This window comes from Solea solea, chromosome 20 (genome assembly GCF_958295425.1).
Source record: "Solea solea chromosome 20, fSolSol10.1, whole genome shotgun sequence".
In the NCBI taxonomy this organism is placed as follows: domain Eukaryota; kingdom Metazoa; phylum Chordata; class Actinopteri; order Pleuronectiformes; family Soleidae; genus Solea; species Solea solea.
This window is the reverse complement of record NC_081153.1, coordinates 12189201-12209302: the sequence shown is the minus strand read 5'-3', so window position 1 is coordinate 12209302 and position 20102 is coordinate 12189201. Positions and strand designations below refer to the sequence as shown.

Genomic DNA, 20102 nt, shown 5'->3' with positions numbered 1-20102 from the left:
GGAAGTCAAGCACTATACATCCTATGTAGATGCTCACACACAGCCGTTGCAGCTGTACTTTCAGTTTCTAGACATGATGAGGCAGTCTCACTGGCCACCACTAGTTCTGTTAATGGCTTTCCTAATGCAAAATGATGGCAAAAGAACAATTAAAAAAAAAAAAAAAAAGATTTGTTTTCACAAGAAATTAAGCATAACATTGAGTTTAGATTGGAATTAAATTAAACAAAATCTTTCTTGTTGCAAAAGCAAGAAATAATTCACAGTCATAGTCAACTACACAAGGTGTAATTCTTACAGTGTCATTATAGTTACGTTACCAGTTACGAAACTGTAAATCAATAATATCTTCACTACACAAGAACAGAAGGAGAAAATAAAGACAGGAGTGAGGGGGGGAAAAGCCAGTAATGCAGCATTATGGATGTCAGCTTTAGTTTGATATTTTTGTAATAAAATTCAATGCAGTCGACTGAATGTGTTTTCCCCGGCCATTTACAATGCATTCTCTGTATCTGATGTCTTTTTTTAATGGCACCACTAGGGGTCATCAGAGTTTATGGACATGCAAAGCTAAAAGAAATGCACGATTCCATACCTATTTTGAATGTATTCAATGGATTTGAATAGTCATGCATAACTGCAATATGTCTGCATTTTTACCTACAGGTAATTGCATTATAATATTAACCTTTATTTAGCCAGGTAAATCCCACTGGGATTAAACACAGAATAAAAATGACAAGTACATGTGATGGAATCCGCTCCACTGTCTCTCCACTGTGTTATTTGCTCTCATGATAAACCGTCACATAGTTAGACTCTAATCAGATCTGCTCTCATGTGAGTGTATATGTGTAACGTACTGCGGTGCGTTTGTGCTTTAAAACTCCCTCGCTGGCTTGCAAAGGCTACACTGTGCTAACATTTGAACGTAATGGTTTTTACGATGCCCCCTGGTGCTATACAGGAAATGGGCATGGCTGTAAAAAGATAGGGTATAAGTTAATTTTACACACACACACACTTTGACAAAGCTAATGACTCATATTGTATGTGGACTATAAACACAGCCGCTTGCATAGTCTCTTATATACACACACTATCACTCACAAAACACACTGCACAAGCAGTTCCATTAGAGACGCCCTTTGAACACAGCTCCTCCAAATTCGACCTTTTTGTTCTTTTATTTCAAACTTTTATTTTTGTCACCTTTTAACCCAGAGTGAGTTGTTTCTTATGTGTGTTTTAGCTTATTTTCTTTAAAAAAAAAAGCTGCTTTTATTTGTGTCTTTTAGCCCTCATTAGCCCTCTTATTTATTGTCTTATTTGTATTGTGTGTACTGCATTTTGGTCCACCCGGTGCTTTATAAATAAAATTGGATTGGATATATTTGCAGAGAGAGTTTCAACAACACTGTAAGAACTGCATTCAAATTCCTACTTGATTAAACGTTGGAAGTAGTTCTCGTTTTTTTTCTGCGGGAGATAAAAGTGTGAATTTTGTGATCATTTGCGTACGACTGTAGTGTTTGTGTGTGTTTGAGCAAACATCAAACATCATGCATGAGGCAAAGAGAGATACACAGTGCACACAGTCGTCACTAACTACATCATGAGTTCATAATAACCACATCGCATCCATGGCCAATGAGTTGGAAGGAAAATCTAACCTAATTTGGTGAGATACACGACTGTGTGAGTAGTGGGGTGTCCCCCGAGATAAGGCTCTGATTGAGGGAGCCGTGTGCAGCACGAGCACCGTGCTCTGTGAGTGTGTAATGGCCTTAATTATCATTCAGCAGAACAGCCTCATCGACCATGTATCAAGCCACTGATAAAATAGCACAGCAGAGTGTGACAGGGTGAGAGTAGGGTGAGAATATAAACACTTAAAGGTACTTACACAAAGATAGTACTTAAACAGAGGTGGAAAGAGTACGGAATTATTCTACTCAAGTAAAAGTACTAGAAGTGTGCTCAAGTTAAAGTAAACAAGTAGCTTGTTTAAAATTTTATATTTACTCAGAGTAAAAGTTACTTAGTTACTTTTTTAACAAGGTTGCCGTTCAAAATAGAATATGTAAATACAAAATGGGTCAAAGGTCACAAATGTCACTCACTCAGGGACCTTAATTAATGGCAACTACCCGTCCTCATCGTTCACCCGTCCTCATCATTCACCTGTCCTCGCCGTTCACCTGTCCTCAATTATCCTCATCGTTCACCCGTCCTCATCATTCACCTGTCCTCATCGTTCACCTGTCCTCCTCATCGTTCACCTGTCCTCATCATTCACCTGTCCTCATCTGTCCTCATCGTTCATCTGTCCTTGTCGTTCCCCTGTCCTCATCGTTCCTGATATATCGTTCCTGATATCGTCCTCATACATACATATATATATACATATACAGATATATATATGTATATGTATATATGTATATGTACATTTCCATTCAGCTGAGTGACATCTCTCTCTGTGAATTAGTCACCATGAATAATGTGTAACCAGCCATAACTCGCTGTGGCTGGGGAGATAGTTAATTCACTTTGTTTAATTAGTCAAGGGTAGTAGAGCATGCTCTTGCTCCCTGAACACACACACACTCACACACACACACTACTGCTGCTGCTGCTGCTGCTGCTCAACATCCACCCACAACTTTGCTGTGGAAAACACAGACCTGCATCCACACCAGTGTAACACTCTCCCTTTTCCTTTCTCTCACAGTCCTGCAACACACACACCTGGCCGTTCCTGCTCTGGGACAGCCTCACATGGACAATTTGCAGCACATTGTATGTTGCAATTCAGGACTAATTGGTGAAGGTACGCTGACAACGTGAGGCTTTTACAAACAGGACAGAGGACATGCTGTTGTTGATGCTAATTGATTCAGCTGTGTCAAATCATTTTTATTCTTTCATGGGCGTTGGGTACTTTTGGCAGTTAAATGATCATTAGCAGTTAAGATGTGGTCCATGTACCCAACGTGGGGGCTGGAAGAATAACAATAATATACAATAATACAATAACAACAATAATAAGAATACAATTAGAACAACAACCCTTTGATCTTTATGGGATGTCAATGTCAGTTTTTACATAAGAGTCAGAATAATAATTGTTGTTATTATTATTATTGCTATTATAATAATAATAATAATAATAATAATAATAACTTACAGCATGTAAGTTCTGTGTACAAAAGAAAATATGTAATTTCCTATCACCAGTAGGGATTGCTATGACTAGGAGTGAAACATATTTTTCAATTAACCTTTGAAATAATATAAAAAATTCCTTTTTCCTGGCGAAATACCAGATGATGAAAAATGATGCCATGTCACAGACACAATCTGATTTTAATAAGACAAAACTGATGAAATAAATATAGGAGATGTCAAAAGTACAACCGCAATGCCACAGCTGTGTGGTAGTTTGTCAGTTCCTGGTTTTTGAATTATTGTCTTTATTTTCCCATTGAAAAATGAATGTAGAAAAAACTGAAACGAAACGCATTAAGTCAACTTATTTTATGAAAATGTCTTCTGTGCCTCTATGGGGTCCAAGTACCAACAAGTACATTAAAGTCACTTTTCAAAGGATAAACGGACGACATGCTGATATTGTTTGAAGTTTCAAACCAGAGACAGAAAGTTGAGAGGACACTGAAAGAAAGGAGAACAGGATTATTCTCTTTGTTCTTTGCCAGGATGCCACAATGGGAGAACTGGTCCCAGGTCCAGAAAAAGCAATGGACAAAGCTGGACCTGGTGGATCCACAGGTCAGCACGTCGTCTCTGAAACCGCAGGTAGCTTTTATAGATTGATTTTTGTGTTGTCTGTCACAGTTAACTGAAATGCAATGAAAATAAATAGTACATTATGATCCAAAATGCCATATAAATCCCAAAAATGGCTTTTGAAATTTGGTGTGATTGTCGCTGCCAAAGTACTTTGTAATCATGTGGGTTTTTTTTTAAAATTTACTACTGTATAAAAATAAATTGTTAATATGCAATAATGTGTCTGCGACAAGAAGCAGGCACATTCATAATTTCTTCACAAATGTTCTAGTTTTAATGTGCTGTTAATGGAGTGCAGCTTGATTACCGTCCCAGTGACTGTAGCACATGTTTAATAATAGTTTCATGTTAATGTTAAGCTGCACATGACAGACAGTTATATGGTCGTATCACTTTTGAATTTCAGGTAGCAATGACAACAGGCCACTCCTCAGCAACAGGTCCCACAGCCCCGCTGGTCCAGTATCACAATGGACAGATGGTTCATGCCCACAGTGTCATCCATGATACACAACCTTTTATCATCCAGTCCCCACAGGTCCAGGCTGTACAGCTAAAACACACACACACACACACGTGTTCACCCATCCTCACACAGAGGACAGACACTTAGTTTTAAGAGTTTGATATTTGGCCTGACATGAAGGTAGAAGGTGTGTTTGATGTACTGTTTCTGGTTTATTTGTTTGTTCTAGATCTCCACCATAGCAGACTGGGAGGATTCACAGGACAGCGTGGACAGTGTGACCGAGTCTCAGAAATGCAGCGAGACCCTGTCACAGTGCTCATCATACAGGTGACTGGATAGGACAAAATGCTAAAACATGTTTTGTTTTGTTTCATTTTTTAACTTTTTGCTTCAAAAGGCCACATAATCACTGTTTTGCCCAATCAGATTATTTTCCAAACAGAAGATTGTGGGCTCAATCCCTAGTATAGTATAGTACAGCACAGTAGTGTATTGTATAGTATAGTATAGTACTACAGTACAGTATAGTACAGCACAGTACAGCCCTATATTGTACTACAGTATAGAATAGTATAGTATTGTACACGCAGTACAGAATAGTAGTACAGCACAGTAATATAGTATAGTATAGTATAGTATAGTACTACAGTACAGAATAGTATAGTACAGCACAGTACAGCCCTATAGTGTACTACAGTATAGAATAGTATAGTATTGTACACGCAGTACAGAATATTAGTACAGCACAGTAATATAGTATAGTATAGTATAGTATAGTATAGTAGAGTAGAGTATAGTATAGTATAGTACTACAGTACAGTATAGTATAGTACAGCACAGTACAGCTCTATAGTGTACTACAGTATAGAATAGTATAGTATTGTACACGCAGTACAGAATAGTATAGTATTGTACACGCAGTACAGAATAGTAGTACAGCACAGTAATATAGTATAGTATAGTATATTAAATCCAGCTTTATTTGTTAAAGAACCACATTGGACCAAAGTGCCTTACAGAATAGTAAGTAAGACAATAGAATAGTATAGTATAGTACAGTGCAGTAGGGTATAGTATAGTACAGCACAGTATAGTATAGTACAGTGCAGTATAGAATAGTATAGTACAGCCCAGTAGTGTAATGTATAGTATAGTACAGCACAGTAGTGTATAGTATAGTATTGTACAGTCCAGTAGGGTATTGTATGTATTGTATATATATAATCCAACTTGTGCTGTGCAGAATAATAAAGACACTATAGTATAGTATGAAACGTCACTGTTGAAAAGTTAACATCAGTCAGCCTCTTCCACCTTGTCCTGCTCCACTTTGTTACCATGGAGAACTCCAATACCCTAAAGACAATAATGAGTGCGTGCACAGCATGCGGCAGAAAATAATAAATAGATTTATGCGCAATTGTCACATTTAATACATTTACGGAGCGCGCTGGTGAATTCATTATTACACCATATGCTAATGCAGCTGGGTCTGTAGCCTATTTATGAGTCAGTGAGTGTGGGGAGGGTCTCTCCCTGCCTGCCTCCCTCCTTCTCTCTCTCTCTCCGCGTGCGCACAGGGCTTTGAAGTGTAACAACCGCTGTTACCCGGGTGTCAGTGCAGAAGCCTTGTATCTGATGGGGAATGTTCCTCCAGCATTGTTCTCTGCGGGCTTTGATGACGAACCACGGCAGCAGCAGCAGCAGCATGTACCGCTGCTCTCTGGATGTTCGGTCCCTCTGAACTTACACTGACCTGGCACGGTTACACCGACAGGTACGCACGCGCGCTCGTGAACGACAGTGGACTAACTGCCGGGACAGTAAACACGACATTATGTTGATGTTAAACAGACGATCACTGTAGTAAAAAAAAAAAAAAGGACGCACTATCAGGATTCAACCGTCGAGACAAACAGGTCTGTTCCTCATTCTGATCTCAATGGGAGCGCGTGTAACATGTGGATATGGTTTGTGTCTGTGGGAAAGAGGTTGTTGATGTGTGATGGCAGCGCGAGGATGCTCTTTGGCGTCGGCTGAAACAGGTTGGTGTCGCTTCGATCAAACTTCGGCGTCAGAATCGGACGTGGGACCATCAGCGCGGCTGAGGATGAACTGAAACACTGTCACTTTTAGAAGCAGCGCGCGCGCGCCTGGAGATGACAGCAGCTTTATTATGAGAAACTGTGCTGTGGCTCTGACTGAGGACTTTTACTGGACTCGGAGGGTTGTTATGCTTATCGCTGCATCTGTCTGAAGGTCACCAACTAATTCTGCTCCGGATATCCGTCAGATCAGAGTGTGTGTGTTTACTTGCAGGTCAAAACTGTTCTATATCTTTTTTCTTGTTAGGCACAGAGAAGTGAATGACTGTAGACAGATGTTACACATCTGTAAGGCTTTACATTCAGGCTACTATTCAGAAATGATGAACCCATTTAACCCATTGAATTCTTGTTTAAGGGCATTTATTTTAATAAGAACGCTTCTAAAATCAGTGCAAAAGTAATAGGTGGTGTAATACACAGATACAGATTCCCCTCCTGAAAGGCTTGAACCATGCACCAGAAGGGCACTTAGTATAGACTAAATTTGTTTTTTTTCTATAAAATATAAACATCTATATCTCTATGCAAGTTAATACAAACCCCAAGTTTCGCTTCACATCTTTGGATTAAATAAAAGGTCACCGTAGAGTAACTGTTGACCACCGTGAAGATGTAGACGATACTAAAAGGTTTTTTTTCACCAGATACCTGGCATATTTGATTTTGAAGCAACTGTGTCTCTGTATCAGTGCGAGGCCACAGATGGACTCCCTGTGTAATGGAGCCAAGAAACGTAAGGGCAGTGATCCAGTTGTAGTCCCCAGGCCAACTCCTGCCAAGCTGGCTCGACCGGAACAAAATGAAGCAGGTCCTTCGGCCCAGGAGAGAAGGCAGGAGGAGGGCAGTCCTGTGGCCGTCAACCCTTGCCTGGCCCAGAAACAGGGCAGGAGCTGGCACAGCAAAGGTAAAATGGACGGATGTGGTGAAAGGTTCAGGGGTCAGATACAAAAGTGGAGCCCAACAGTTTTTTTATTTAGTTTTTGATTTAAATTGTAGTGCGTAACTTTTGCAAATATAAGCATGTCAGTTAGATTCAAACTGTTGACAAAAAAAGCCTATCAGCTCCACACAAAACTGTGATCTGTTTTATGTCCAGATGGAGCCAGTGGTGACACCGTGCTAGTAAAGCGAGACAGCTGCAAACAGTTTGGAGTGCCCACTTAAAGTTTTGGAAGTGTTTTCTACTGGACACTGCATATAAATATTGTCACATCATTTCTGTTCACGAAGCAGAAGCAGAATAAGATTAACAACAACAACAACGCACTGCAGCTTTAAGTTAGGGAATTTCTGAAGTTTAAAAAAAAAAAAAATAATGTCATGAGGTGGATTCTTGAATGTATGCTGTGCTACATGAAATCATTTGTCTCCGTTACGTCAGGGAGCCTGCTGCCAGTGTTCTGCATGGTGGAGAATGGTGAAAACCAGTTGGAGGGAGACAAGAAAGATGGACATGCAGAGTTCGTGTTGATCAAGAAAGATCTGCTGTTTAACCAGCTCATCGAAATGGCCCTGGTCGCTCTGGGCTACTCTCACAGCTCTGCGGCACAGGCTGAAGGTACATGTGCGAACACACATGCAAAAAGAAAGGCAGGGACATGATTAAAGTTCATCTTAAAGTTAAAGTTTCCACTCTGTGTGTGTTTGTGTGTCCAGGTCTGATCCAGGTTGGCAGGTGGAACCCTGTGCCTCTGTCTTTTGTGACAGATTCTCCTGATGCCACAGTGGCTGACATGCTGCAGGACATTCACCATGTCATCACCCTTAAAATTCAGCTGCACTGGTAGGAGCGAATATTTCTCCTGAATGGAAGTCTTGAATGTGACTGACGGTCTTGGACAGTTTAGCGTTTCTCAGAACGCTGCTGCTGAAAAGATTCAACAGCAACCCATCAATCCTAATTTGAACAAATCAATGAATCAGTGAATTAATTAAATAACCAAAGGGCATGGACCAAATCAAACCCAGGCAAAATTGATTTTATCACTCCAGCAAAGAGCGATACGACTGTTCACTATCGCCCTCATCTTCGTCTTTTTTAATACAGCATATTAATGTTATTGAATTACATTTTATGATTGACTTTTTATGTTTGTTGGAATGAATATTGATGGGCGTTATAATGTTGCAAGATGATAAAAAATTATTTCCTCTTCAGCGTGTAAAAAGAGTTTTCTTATACAGTCGCTGTGCCATATCTGTGGTTTAGGTTTTTAGTAGAGGAGAACCAGTCCCATAGGTGAATTAATGATGGTGTGACAGTGAATCATGAAGCACAACAGCGGGGCCATGAATGGAAATAAGCCTTCATTCATTTATAATTAATACATGAATCTTTAAAACAAAACGAAAACAACTGTGCACACATGTCTTCCTTTCAGAACATTCAAACATGGCGTTGGAAACTTGTTCAGGTTATTTTCTACACATTGTTCACACAACAGTCCACACTAATATACTGTCTTCTGTAGGGAGCATTCAGAAATCTCATCATGGGACTTAAGGGATCCAGCATTCCAAGATTCATAGAGGATTTTGAGTTTTTAAAAGTCATAAAAGAACAGAAGTGCAGGGCAAAATTTCTGGAATACCCGCAACAATTAGTTTTACTTTACTCTTTGTGTAGCTGCCGCAAACTAGAAGACCTGCCACCCGAGCAGTGGACTCACACCACAGTGAGAAACGCCCTGAAGGAGCTCCTTAAGGAAATGAACCAGAGCACACTGGCTCAAAAGTGTCCACTGTCCCAGGTATGAGACACACACACACACACACACAGCACAGGAGCATATACACTGCGGAGAGGGTTAAAAAGACGAGGAATAGAACTCACACAGAGTAAGTGTGTGGTCCAATCGATGGACAACAAGTCCAGATGTGGAGATAGATAAGGTGTGGGGGCAGAGTGAGGGAGGGAGGGAGGGAGGGAGGGACAGATAATGAGGGATGGCTATCTCTTAAAAGCCCACTCTGTCTTGTCTTGATTCTGCATACAGCCAATCTATCTGCCTCTCAATCTGTCTGTCTGTCTCTCAATCTGTCTGTCTGTCTGTCTGTCTCTCCGTTGCTTACACTGGTGGTATGCTAATCATCAGCGGTAACATCCAAACTTGATCTTCTTCAGTATTTGTGCGTTGATTTAAGCAAATTCAGACATGAGTCTTGCAGAATTTGGGGAAGGCCTCTCTTTGTGAATAATATGAATAATCAACGTTGTCTCTCGCTGTTATTTAGCCTGAGGGTGATGAGGACATCTACAGCATGATAAGGGGGAAGTGCTCCCGATCACTTCTTCAGATTCTTCCCTTCTGTGCAGGGTTAAGATCTGGAGTCAGGCACTTCCTCCCCCCTTCTCTCCTCCAGCGTCTCCCCCTCTTTACTCCCTCTTGTTTGCTAGAAGCAAATTAAAATAAATATGAGAAGATGATAGGTGTAATCAGATGTAAAGATTGCACAGGACAGTCTTTGGGGGAAAAGTGTGTGTGTTTATGTGTGTTCTTGGATGTGTAACTTTGTGAGGACCAAACCATTTATAAATCATAGGAAGTGAGGACATTTTGGCTAGTCCTCACTTCTTTAAAGGGCTTTTGCGGGGGGTTAAGACCTGGTTTTAGGGTTAGAATTGGGTTTAGGTTAGGGTTAAGGATATTTAGTTGTGATGGTTAAGGTTTGTGTGTGTGTGTGTGTGTGTGAGAGAGAGAGAGAGGGTGGCAGTAAGGCATAGTCTCTGATGACCTCTAGTGTTTTGATGATGCAAAAAAGGAACACATACAAATGCATACACACACTATGCATTTGCGCACGGACACACAAACAGCTCACACACCGACACACTCATCCGTCTTTATTATCCTATTTACCTGGGGGTCTTTTTTAATAACACAGATCTGAGATCATTAATATCAGATGTGTGAACAGCTGAGACACCGAGGCAGCAGCTCCCGAAAAACGGTAATGAATTCCTCCTGCCTTTCTCCCTCTTTTACAGAGCATGATATCATCCATTATAAATTGTGCCTCCTATGCAAACGCCTCGGCTGCCAAGTGTCAAGAATTTGGTCAGTGGTACAGGCACTTCAAGAAGAACAAATGCTTCGAAGGTGAGCCTGCAAACGTCAAGGGTCTGTGAGACAGCCATGTCCATATTCATTCCACAAATCATACAAAAATGGCATTGTTGGGGAAATGCATAAAAGATGCTTCTGGTTGTGTTTTGCTGCTAACTTAATTTACAGCAGATATAACATAAATAGGAATATTTTTTTCTGGACTGGTATAGTATAGTATAGTATAAATGTTCTGTTATTATTTATTGGGTTAATCACTGGCTCTTTGCAAGGCAGCCATTTTGACAAGTCACAGTAGGGAAATCGCAGGTGCAAATAATCATATTAATGATAGCTGAGTTGCATTTAGCTTCTTTAGTGTCAGGGAGAGTAGATGGCATGTGAGCAGTGACGCCTGTGCTTTTCCTATCAAAACATTTCAAAATGGCTGCTGTGAAAATGATCCTTCTATATCTCCCTGTGCGTTCCTTTTTCTCTCATCAGAGCCCGACAGCTGTCTTGAGCCGTCTGCAAATATTACCCTCACCCAACAGCCAATCACAGGTAGCCCACCTGCGCAGAGCTCAGGCCATCTTTTTCCTCAAGGAGAAGTAGCCAACCTGTGTGCTGGCTCACCCTGTGTTCTGCGGCCCCCGGGGCTGTTAACTCAGCCTCTCAGCTCCGAAATGGTCAACCAGCAGCTGGTCATGGCCCAGTTTCTCCACCAGCAGTATGCCGTTAGCCGCATGCTAGCAGGCCAAGGTCTCTCGTCGTCACCGCAACAGTATCTCAACCACCTTCCCGTGATGAGAGCTCCTGCTAAGGTCGTCTTCAAGGCCTCCGATTCCCACGCTCCCCAGCAGGCGCAGAGCTGCCCAGGTTCTGGAGGTTCTGTAGCTGAGCCTCAAAGCCAGACACCGGCAGCCTCCTCTGTGGGTCAGTGTGACATACCGAACGACATCTACCAGTGTGTGAGGGAGGAACTGAAGAGAGCGGGCATCTCCCAAGCCGTTTTTGCCCGGGTTGCTTTTAATAGGACCCAGGTATGTGGTTATTGATTTCTGATTTTCAAGAGTAAATGGTATGACCACTCAAAGCTGCTGTACACTACAGTGTTGCCATTCACCATCTACCACTGAGCTACTGTCGCCCCCGTACACAGCCTGATTAGATATAGATATGTAGATATACTGGACTTGCTTGAGTTGATGTTTACATCTCATTGAGGCTTCTTCCGTTCTGACTGACTGGTGGAAAAGTCCAGGTACCTGCCTGCTGTATATCTACACTCAGACGACACACCTGGATGACTGAGAACCTTCACAGAAATCGTCTTCTGATTGTGATCTACTGAAAGTGTTTTCTTGTGTTGCAGCAGCTCACGAATGTGCTCTCTGATTATATGTGTGTGGGGGTTGGCACAGTGGCATGGCCTTTGCCGCAGTGTTCCTCTACTGCCATGCTTGTGTGTGTGTGTGTGTGTGTGTGTGTGTGTGTGTGTGCGTGTGTGTGTCTGCCAGCTCTCTGCAGCACCAAAGCTGGTGCCAGCGATGAAGCAGCTGCTGGGCCAAATAATCACAACCCCCTGGAGAAATTCTGTCTCCTTCTCCACCTCTTCCTCCATCTCACTATCTCTCCATCTTCACCACCTTTCACTCTGGCAGCCGTTCTGTTCATTTAAAATCTACCTTTTTATTGCCAGTACATCTTCTTCTTTTTCTCCTAATCTCTCCCTCCCTCGGCCTTTTGGTTCTCTTGTTCCGAAATCCTTTATCTCTCTCCACCATCAGAACACTAAAATGCTTCATTATCTGTGTCCATCATCGACCATTCACCACCACACCCACAGAAATGGAGCTCAAAGGATGGGCTAAGCCCATTGTTATTATTATTATGGTCATCAGTTATTATCCACCCCCATGTTTCCTTGTTGCCAAATCCAAGGTGCCAAGCGTACAAGTCGGGCATGATGCCAAGATGCCATTTAGATGTAAGAGGACCATTTGTCATTTGACAATTCACATAAAGCTTCCCTGCATCCACTTGGAAGGCAGGGTTTGCATATTATATTCAAAGATGAAGCTCCATGTAATCTGATTTACTCACAGGAAGGAAGCTATATAAGTTTAAAGCCTTTCCTGCATGGACGGAAACACACAGAGTAATGCTAGCTCTTAAGATGAGCAGAGAGAAATTCACTCAGCTATATAAGAACTTTGAATCATCGATCTTTATATAAAGATGATGGGGGAACATTGTCTTCGGGAGTTATATGTTAAAAATGTCCAGATGCACCTAAAATATAGTGCTTTTAAGACTGTTTTTTAAATGAAAAACACTGAAACATGTCATGATTTGCCTGAAACCAATTTACAGCCGGAATGAATTAGAGAATATGTGCGTTTATCATTCTTTATTCATATACATGTGTATATGATAATGTTGATTTTGTGCGTACTGTGTAGGTGTTGATTTTTATGCTTGTGTTTGGCTTTGATAGGGCCTGCTGTCAGAGATCTTACGTAAGGAGGAGGACCCAAAACATGCCTCCCAGTCTCTGCTGGTTAACCTGCGGGCCATGTACAACTTCTTGCAACTCCCCGAGGCAGAGAGGGAGCGCGTTTACCAGGAGGAGAAAGAGAGGAGCCTGACTGGATTTACTCCCAGCTGCAGCAATACACCACCAAGATCCACACAGGTCAAGCAACAGACTTTAAGAATGTGTTTGTCCTTAATGAGCAGGAGGGAAGAAGTAATGTGGAAGAACTGTTGCTAAATAATATATTTATTTATTTACAGCCACTAGTGTTGCATAAAATACTTCCCAGGCTTCCTTATTTTACAAAACTTCTACAAAGTTTAATGCATAGACTGTACATAAAATAGAACTCCTGTTGTCAAGCCTTGACATTTACAGTTTGATTGACGCTATGTCTACTAGCTGTCAATCACACAGGCTGTGCTTTATCGTCTATTTCCCTCTGAGTGGGAATACATTTTACAAAATCGACATTAAGTTCTGGAGGAGACCTCAAAGTAGCACTTGAGACCGTTTACCCCTCAGAAAAAAAGGTTAACTGACATAAATCAAGTGAGAAATGGGCTAATTTCCCCATGGACTTGGATTCATATGCTTCCTCTGTTCCACTTTTGAGGCTTCACTTTTCAAAGTGAAAGACTACATCCATTTTTATAAACAGTCTAATGTAAGTTTAATGTGGCTTGCATTTAAACCCAATCTTTCGCTCTGCCTATCTTCTTCTTCTTTCTGTTTTCATGTCCGTCTTTATTTTATTTCTTTTAGGCGAGACTGTCCCCGGTCACAGCAGACAGGGGCTTGAGGACAGACACTTGTGATCTCAATGTCAGCTCCTCGATCTACGGGGAGATCCAGCACGAGATGAAGAGAGCCAAGGTGTCTCAGGCCCTGTTTGCAAAGGTGGCCGTCTCCAAGAGTCAGGTACTGCTGGTGTGAATGTGAATGTGTGAATGTCCGGTATTAAACACACACATTTTGTTCCCAATCATTACGCTGCTTGATTACTCAAAATTAGCGCCCATGATGAGTCCGTCTCTGCACTTAAAGCAAGGATGGCTATAGTGTGTGGAGGCAAGCCCAGACAATCAACCAGCAGCTGTACTCTGCAGAGCACTATCAGTGCATCACACTGCTATTGTGTCCTAAATTATTGCTTTAATAGCCACCACACACACACACACACACACAAACACACCTACACACATGCACACCACTTGTTTGTGCACATAGACATACTGTACATGCGATCGCACAAAAGCACCGGCACACAAATGCATTCATGCACATACACACAAGTATGATTTGACTGTTTATTGTTCTCATTTTTATGGCTGCTTCATAAGCTTGTTATTGCCTTTGTTTTGGAGATAATTTTCCTTCATGGAATGGGCGGATTTTAGATGTCTCATTTTCTCTTCCCCTCGTACATGTCTCCAATTTACATTTCTTTCATTCTTTCTTTCTTTCTTTCTTTCTTTCTTTCTTTCTTTCTCCATGTAGCATCACCACTCTCTTGTTTCTAATCCTCATGATGTTTAGAGGTCACTCAGCGGTCATGCCAGCACAGACAGGTGGTCCAAAAGCCCTGAGGTTCTTTTTCCATCCCTTCATTGGCCTCCATTTTTTTAACCTTTGTGTTTCTCAGTGTTCTGATTCTCTCTCTCTCTGTCTCTCTCTCTCTCTCTCTAAGTGTATCTCTCTGTATGACCCGGTTGTTTGGCAGGCAGAGCCATGGTGAATCTCTCTCTTCTATCTGCACTGTGCATCTGGATGGCATAGTGTGCTAGAGTTGGGCCACAGCCAGATGTGCACGCATCTGCTTGTGTGCGTGCGTGCGTGTGCGCATGTGTGTGTTTGTTTCCTCTTTCCTGACGCATAAAGACTTCCAGTTCCAGTGGAAAAAAAACAACCCATTTTAACATTATCTTACAGCTTTTCCATCAGATCATCTTTCACTGTAGCAAACAAGGGACAGACAAGAGGTTTAGTTTAGTAATGTCTGCCTATTCTGAACAAATGGGGAAAAAAGAGAATTTGTGTATGCTGCTAGTGTTGAAATCAAAACTCTTCACATTCATTACCAGTTAGTGCTGTTTTTGCCATAATACCAAACAAACTACCCAATATAATTGTGTCCGTGCACACAGTGTGAAGGTGCCTCATGGTGAGTTTAGCTTCTCTTCAAGTGACAGATATTGATCAAGATATTGTTTTGAGTTACATAACATAAATTAGTCGAGATAGTATAGCTATAGTGAAACTTGACTAGGATGGCTAATGGATTTTAGCTGATGACACAGGAGCTATCCGAATATCAGGAGGCTCTTTGCTCAGCTTTCCTCAGGAATACAAATGTGACAAAGCATCTTGACCTCTGGTTGAAGGACATAACGTTCCGCCCTTGTCCTACACATGGGGTTATGTGGTCGGCTCATGAGTGTCTCATCTCCTGCAGGGCTGGCTGTGTGAGCTGCTGCGCTGGAAGGAGGACCCCGCTCCAGACAACCGGACCCTGTGGGAGAACCTGTGCATGATCCGCCGATTTCTCAGCCTGTCCCAGACTGAGCGAGACTTCATCTATGAACAGGAGAGCGGCAGCCCAGCAGCACAGCTCATGCTGCTCGGCAATGACAGTACACTGGTGAGACAAACAGAAGATAATCGTAACACGGGGACTGTTCTCAGCAGTGTTTTTACTGAGAGATGTTTCCAGAGAAAAAGAAATTGCCAGTGATAAAGACGCTCTTGTACGTGAAAGCTATAACAAAAGCTATAAACAATCAGAAAAGAAAACAAGATAAATAACTTTGATGGCAGGCTGGCCATGTCATAGGTGCTTATGGTGACCTAACGCTATTATTTGGTAAAAATCTTACATATGCAATGGAAACACAGTACAGTTACGATACCTAACAAATGCCAAAGATGCCAGAAAAATGACAATTACTGCATTTAAGCAATGACGCATGATGAATAGTTGTTTTTCTTTCGTTTCCATAGCTATGGCATTGATTGATGGCTTGATTATAGTGTGTGATGCACAGTTAACATGTAACAATAGCTGCATGCTGTGTGTGAAAATAAGCAGACAGCGTATGGGAAAAAATAAGTGCCAGTATTTTATCATTATCCATATGAGGCGTGTATGTGTGCAGGTATTACTAAAACATTTCAGTACATAAAAGATACAAGAAGATGTTAGTGCTTGTTCACATCTATTTATTTCATTATTTAGTCCATGTCACTTGTGTTACAAACAATTCCACCAATGATTTAAACGTCAAAACACACAGTCCTCTTATTTAGTGTCCTGTTATTATGCTGTGTCCAGGACACAGGACACAAATGTGGCAAGAAGTCAACAAACACTAGACTCTCGCATGAATGTCATGTACAGTAGTGCATGCTGGGAAATGATTATCCTGGGCCATAATAAGGAATCAGACCTAAGAGTACCAGCATCTTGTGAGATCTTGTAAATAAAAGTCAAATGAAGAAGAACTGGCATCGAAAACAATGAAACTTAGTAGAACACTAGAAAAAACTAACTTTTTTTGCGGCATCTAAAATCTTTTAGATGGGATTCAATTAGAAAACCACAAAAGATGAAAGCAGGACATTTCTTTAAGCAATGGTGTATTATTTTAGTTCATACAAATAGAAGTACCAAAGATGTTCCCTATTTCTTAAAGCCTTTTAAAATGACTTCACAGGACAGTAATAGCTGTATTTAATTAGTTGAAAACATAAAAATCCAAAAGAGCAAAAAAAGTGACCCTTTTTACTCTAATTGTCTTCATTTCTTTTCCTGTCTTCAGTACCAACACCACCTTCAACCCCATCAGCCCCTGCAGCCTGAGGCAGGGCCGCACCAATCTCCACGGCAACCATGTATTGAATCGCCAGCCGAGTCAGCCGAGGTTGGGCTGAACTGGGGGAACTTGAGAGTATGTTTACAGAGCAGGAGCAGTGGTAGTGGTGAGAGAGGGGACAGTCAGGACTGGGCTGAGGGGGGACGTGAAGAGGGGGGGAGTTTGAGAGGAGGTGACTGGGGTTGTCCTGGAGGAGTGAAGAATGAGTGCATGGAAAGCAAGGAGCAGGTGAGGGATGGAATTGTGGGTCAGGAAAGCATAAGTGAGAACACCGGAGACGGCGAAGAGTGCAGGGTTAAGGAGACGCAGTCTGTGAAGTGGCCCAGTGAGAAGAACGTGAGCCAAGATAGCGCAAGGGTGTGTTCAGAGGCGGAAAACAATGAGGCTGAAGGTTGGGACGAGGTGCAAGGTGAGGGGTTAGGAGTGTCCTGTGAAGCCCTGGGAATCCTGCAGAGCTTCATCCAGGACGTAGGCCTAAACCCAGATGACGAGGCCATCCATACTCTGTCGGCTCAGCTGGGCCTGCCTAAACACATCATCCGCAACTACTTCAACAGCCAGGACCAAGGACAGAGTAAGAGTTATTTGTGTTCCGAGTGTCGACCGTGTTCTCCCTCTGAACACAGCCGGGACAATCAGCACGGCAGTACAGACTCGAACCACCTCCAGGCAGACAAGTCTATAGAGGAACAGGAGCAGGAACACAGTGGGGACAGTGACGAGAAGACTCAAGTGAGGAATGTGATTTGACACAGTTGGACGATGGCACGTATAAAGGACAAGTGGGAGAGCATGTAACCCAAATACATCCAAAAGTGTGGGTGAGCCACATCTCCCCCGCGAGCATCGTTATGCATACTCCACATTGTTTGGTCAAACTGTATAATAATAAGTGTTCAGAGGTTTTGGTGTGTTTGAAGCACTAAACAGGCTGAGAAATGGTGTAAAGTTAACTCATTATATGTTTTTTATACCAGAGACTTTGTATTTCCTTACCCCGCCTTTACACTGTTATCCTACCCTGAAACACTTGAGAAAGAAAGCAACTGGGACTTTCCTGTAAATACAGCTATTGTGGAAAAAAAACATCATGGATTAATAGGAAACAATAGAATGATCCTCACTGTTTAAAAAAGATGAAAAAGAAAAAAAAAAAGAATAATTGTGTATGGTTGGCTGATGTAAAGTTAGATAACTTCTTACCAGAAATGCCTTGCAGAATGTGGTACTGCCAGTTTGTTACGGTCAACATTGCAAGTTATGTTTATGTTGGAGTTATTAAAAAAAAAGAAAAAAAATACTTTCGAACACTTCACAGTTTATTTATAAGGATGCATGTATTTGTAAGACTCTCAAAATATGATAATGCTAAGCAAAAAGCAGACAACGCAGAGATAGTGAATTTCTTTGCATCACACCCTGTGCTTTAAGACTGAGGTTGTGCCGTTTTAAAAACATTTAAAAACAAAATGTCCACTCGATTATTAGCAAACAAAACTTTCTTTGTGTCACTTAAATGTGTTCCACCAACTAATTGTCTCACAGTCTGAGTGAGATGAATAAAGATGTGTGTGTTTTGAGGACAAGTCTTCAGAAATAATGCAGCTTACTGACTTTTCCCGTCTTCCTTTTGTTTGGCAGACATTACTCGGATCTAGAAAGTGACACATTTTCTCACCCGCGCAAACTGTGACACACGTGATGTTTCTCACCAGGAAGCTCAAGGTGTAAACCTCATGTGATGGAATCCGGTTGAGCTGGCTGAGAGGGCATCATGCCATTTCCTGTATCCTGCATGGCAGATAGGAATGTTGTGTTCTTACCAAGCAGCAGCAGTATCCGCAAATTGTCTTGTGTTAAACTGAATTTCAGAGGAGCTACTGTGCTACAAAGACTGGAAAGTACATTTTTGAAGCATGAAGCTGGTATTTTATGAACAACATTGTCCTGTTGTGGATTATTCTTAAACAGCAGTTCTCGTGTTCACTGTCCATTACTGTTATACACCAAGCGCTGGTGATTTCCTCTTGAATAAGTGCATCTGTGTGGGTGAATTGCCGTCATTGTCTCCAGCGATCGGAGAGTATTCCTCTGTGCTGATCACTTGGACTCTCCGTACCAGTGGATCTGCGTCTCCACTGCGTTTTCCACCTTATGTCACTTTTCTTTCTTCCTTTGTTTCCGCTCTTGACTGCTCTTTCTGCCCCCGACTCTCTCAGCATTCAAGCCCCATTTGGTCAGAATAGCTTTATGGAATAACGCAATAAAGCTGTCCTCTTTTCTGTCATCTGTTTCCATGACGATACCTTAGTTAGGGCCAACAAGAGGCCACGGACGCCTCATCATCAGTAATATTAGCTATAATAATGATGATAATGGTGCTCTTGAAATGCCATGCCTGGGATGATGATGGCAATGGTAATGGTGATGATTATCATTACGACTGCTTTGTGTTAACCCTCATCACCACACAACCACAATGCACACAACACTACCAATGCACACATTTGACTCATTAATGCTATTTAATGTCACCACTGCATATTCTATTTTCATATGGACTCATGCCCTCTCCCCTTATGACTGTCCTGCTTCTCAGCTTTAGATTGTTGTTTATTTTGTGTGCGTCTTTTGTTTTGTCTGTGGGAAGCACTTGCTTGTGAAGATGTGAGTTAAAAGCACTCTGCAGATAAATTTGACTTGTCTGACCTCAGAAATTGCTGCAATTAAGGCTCCATAAAAAAGTCTTAATTAACTCTCACGTTGAAGAGCTCCTTCAGTCTTCTTGTTTATACATGATGTGTTTTATTTCTCCTCAGTGGTACGGTCTGCCACAATAGTGTACTCTAACAATGCAGTTAGAATTGTTTTCGGGCCCATTTGTGCACAATTCCCACTGCATCTCCAGTCTTTCTCTTTGTGTTCTTTTTTCTGCATCAATTTTCTTCACAATCTGACCCTCCTTCGTATGTTTTATTATTCATCCTTTGTAATTTAAGAGACAGAAATCCACACATTTGTGTGCAGCTATCATTTGTGCTATTTTGTCTCAGATAGAAATCTGGACTTGTGTCAACCCTGTGTCTGATGGGATCAGTACCTCAGATCAGTAGCTAGGGGTCAAGAGTGTAGTGTAGTGTACATCTGACAACAAGGTACACTTTCATGTTACCCTTTCTGCACAGGAAAAACTATTTTGTTTTGCAACATAAGGAGACTCTTAAAGCAGGGGTGGGAGAAGTATTAGGCTTCTTT

At 41.7% G+C, this 20102-nt stretch overlaps 1 protein-coding gene across 4 annotated transcripts; it reads left to right on the top strand.

The window, feature by feature from the left end:
• The first annotated feature begins 3663 nt into the window (after positions 1–3663).
• On the top strand, positions 3664–19322 carry satb1a (SATB homeobox 1a). 4 transcript variants are annotated; one of them, XM_058620094.1, is made up of 13 exons: positions 3664–3819; positions 4220–4351; positions 4509–4609; positions 7080–7294; positions 7772–7948; positions 8047–8173; positions 9017–9140; positions 10379–10490; positions 10941–11479; positions 12937–13134; positions 13741–13896; positions 15431–15616; positions 16794–19322. In XM_058620094.1, the coding sequence occupies exons 1-13, from the start codon at positions 3721–3723 to the stop codon at positions 17595–17597; spliced, it is 2970 nt and encodes a 989-aa protein (XP_058476077.1). In that variant the 5' UTR covers positions 3664–3720; the 3' UTR covers positions 17598–19322. The 4 variants fall into 4 exon arrangements, with proteins under 4 accessions (XP_058476077.1, XP_058476078.1, XP_058476079.1 ...); XM_058620095.1 differs by lacking the exons at positions 3664–3819; positions 4220–4351; positions 4509–4609 and adding an exon at positions 5853–6059 and having other exon boundaries at positions 16794–19320; XM_058620096.1 differs by lacking the exons at positions 3664–3819; positions 4220–4351; positions 4509–4609 and adding an exon at positions 5924–6201 and having other exon boundaries at positions 16794–19320.
• Positions 19323–20102: the final 780 nt, after the last annotated feature.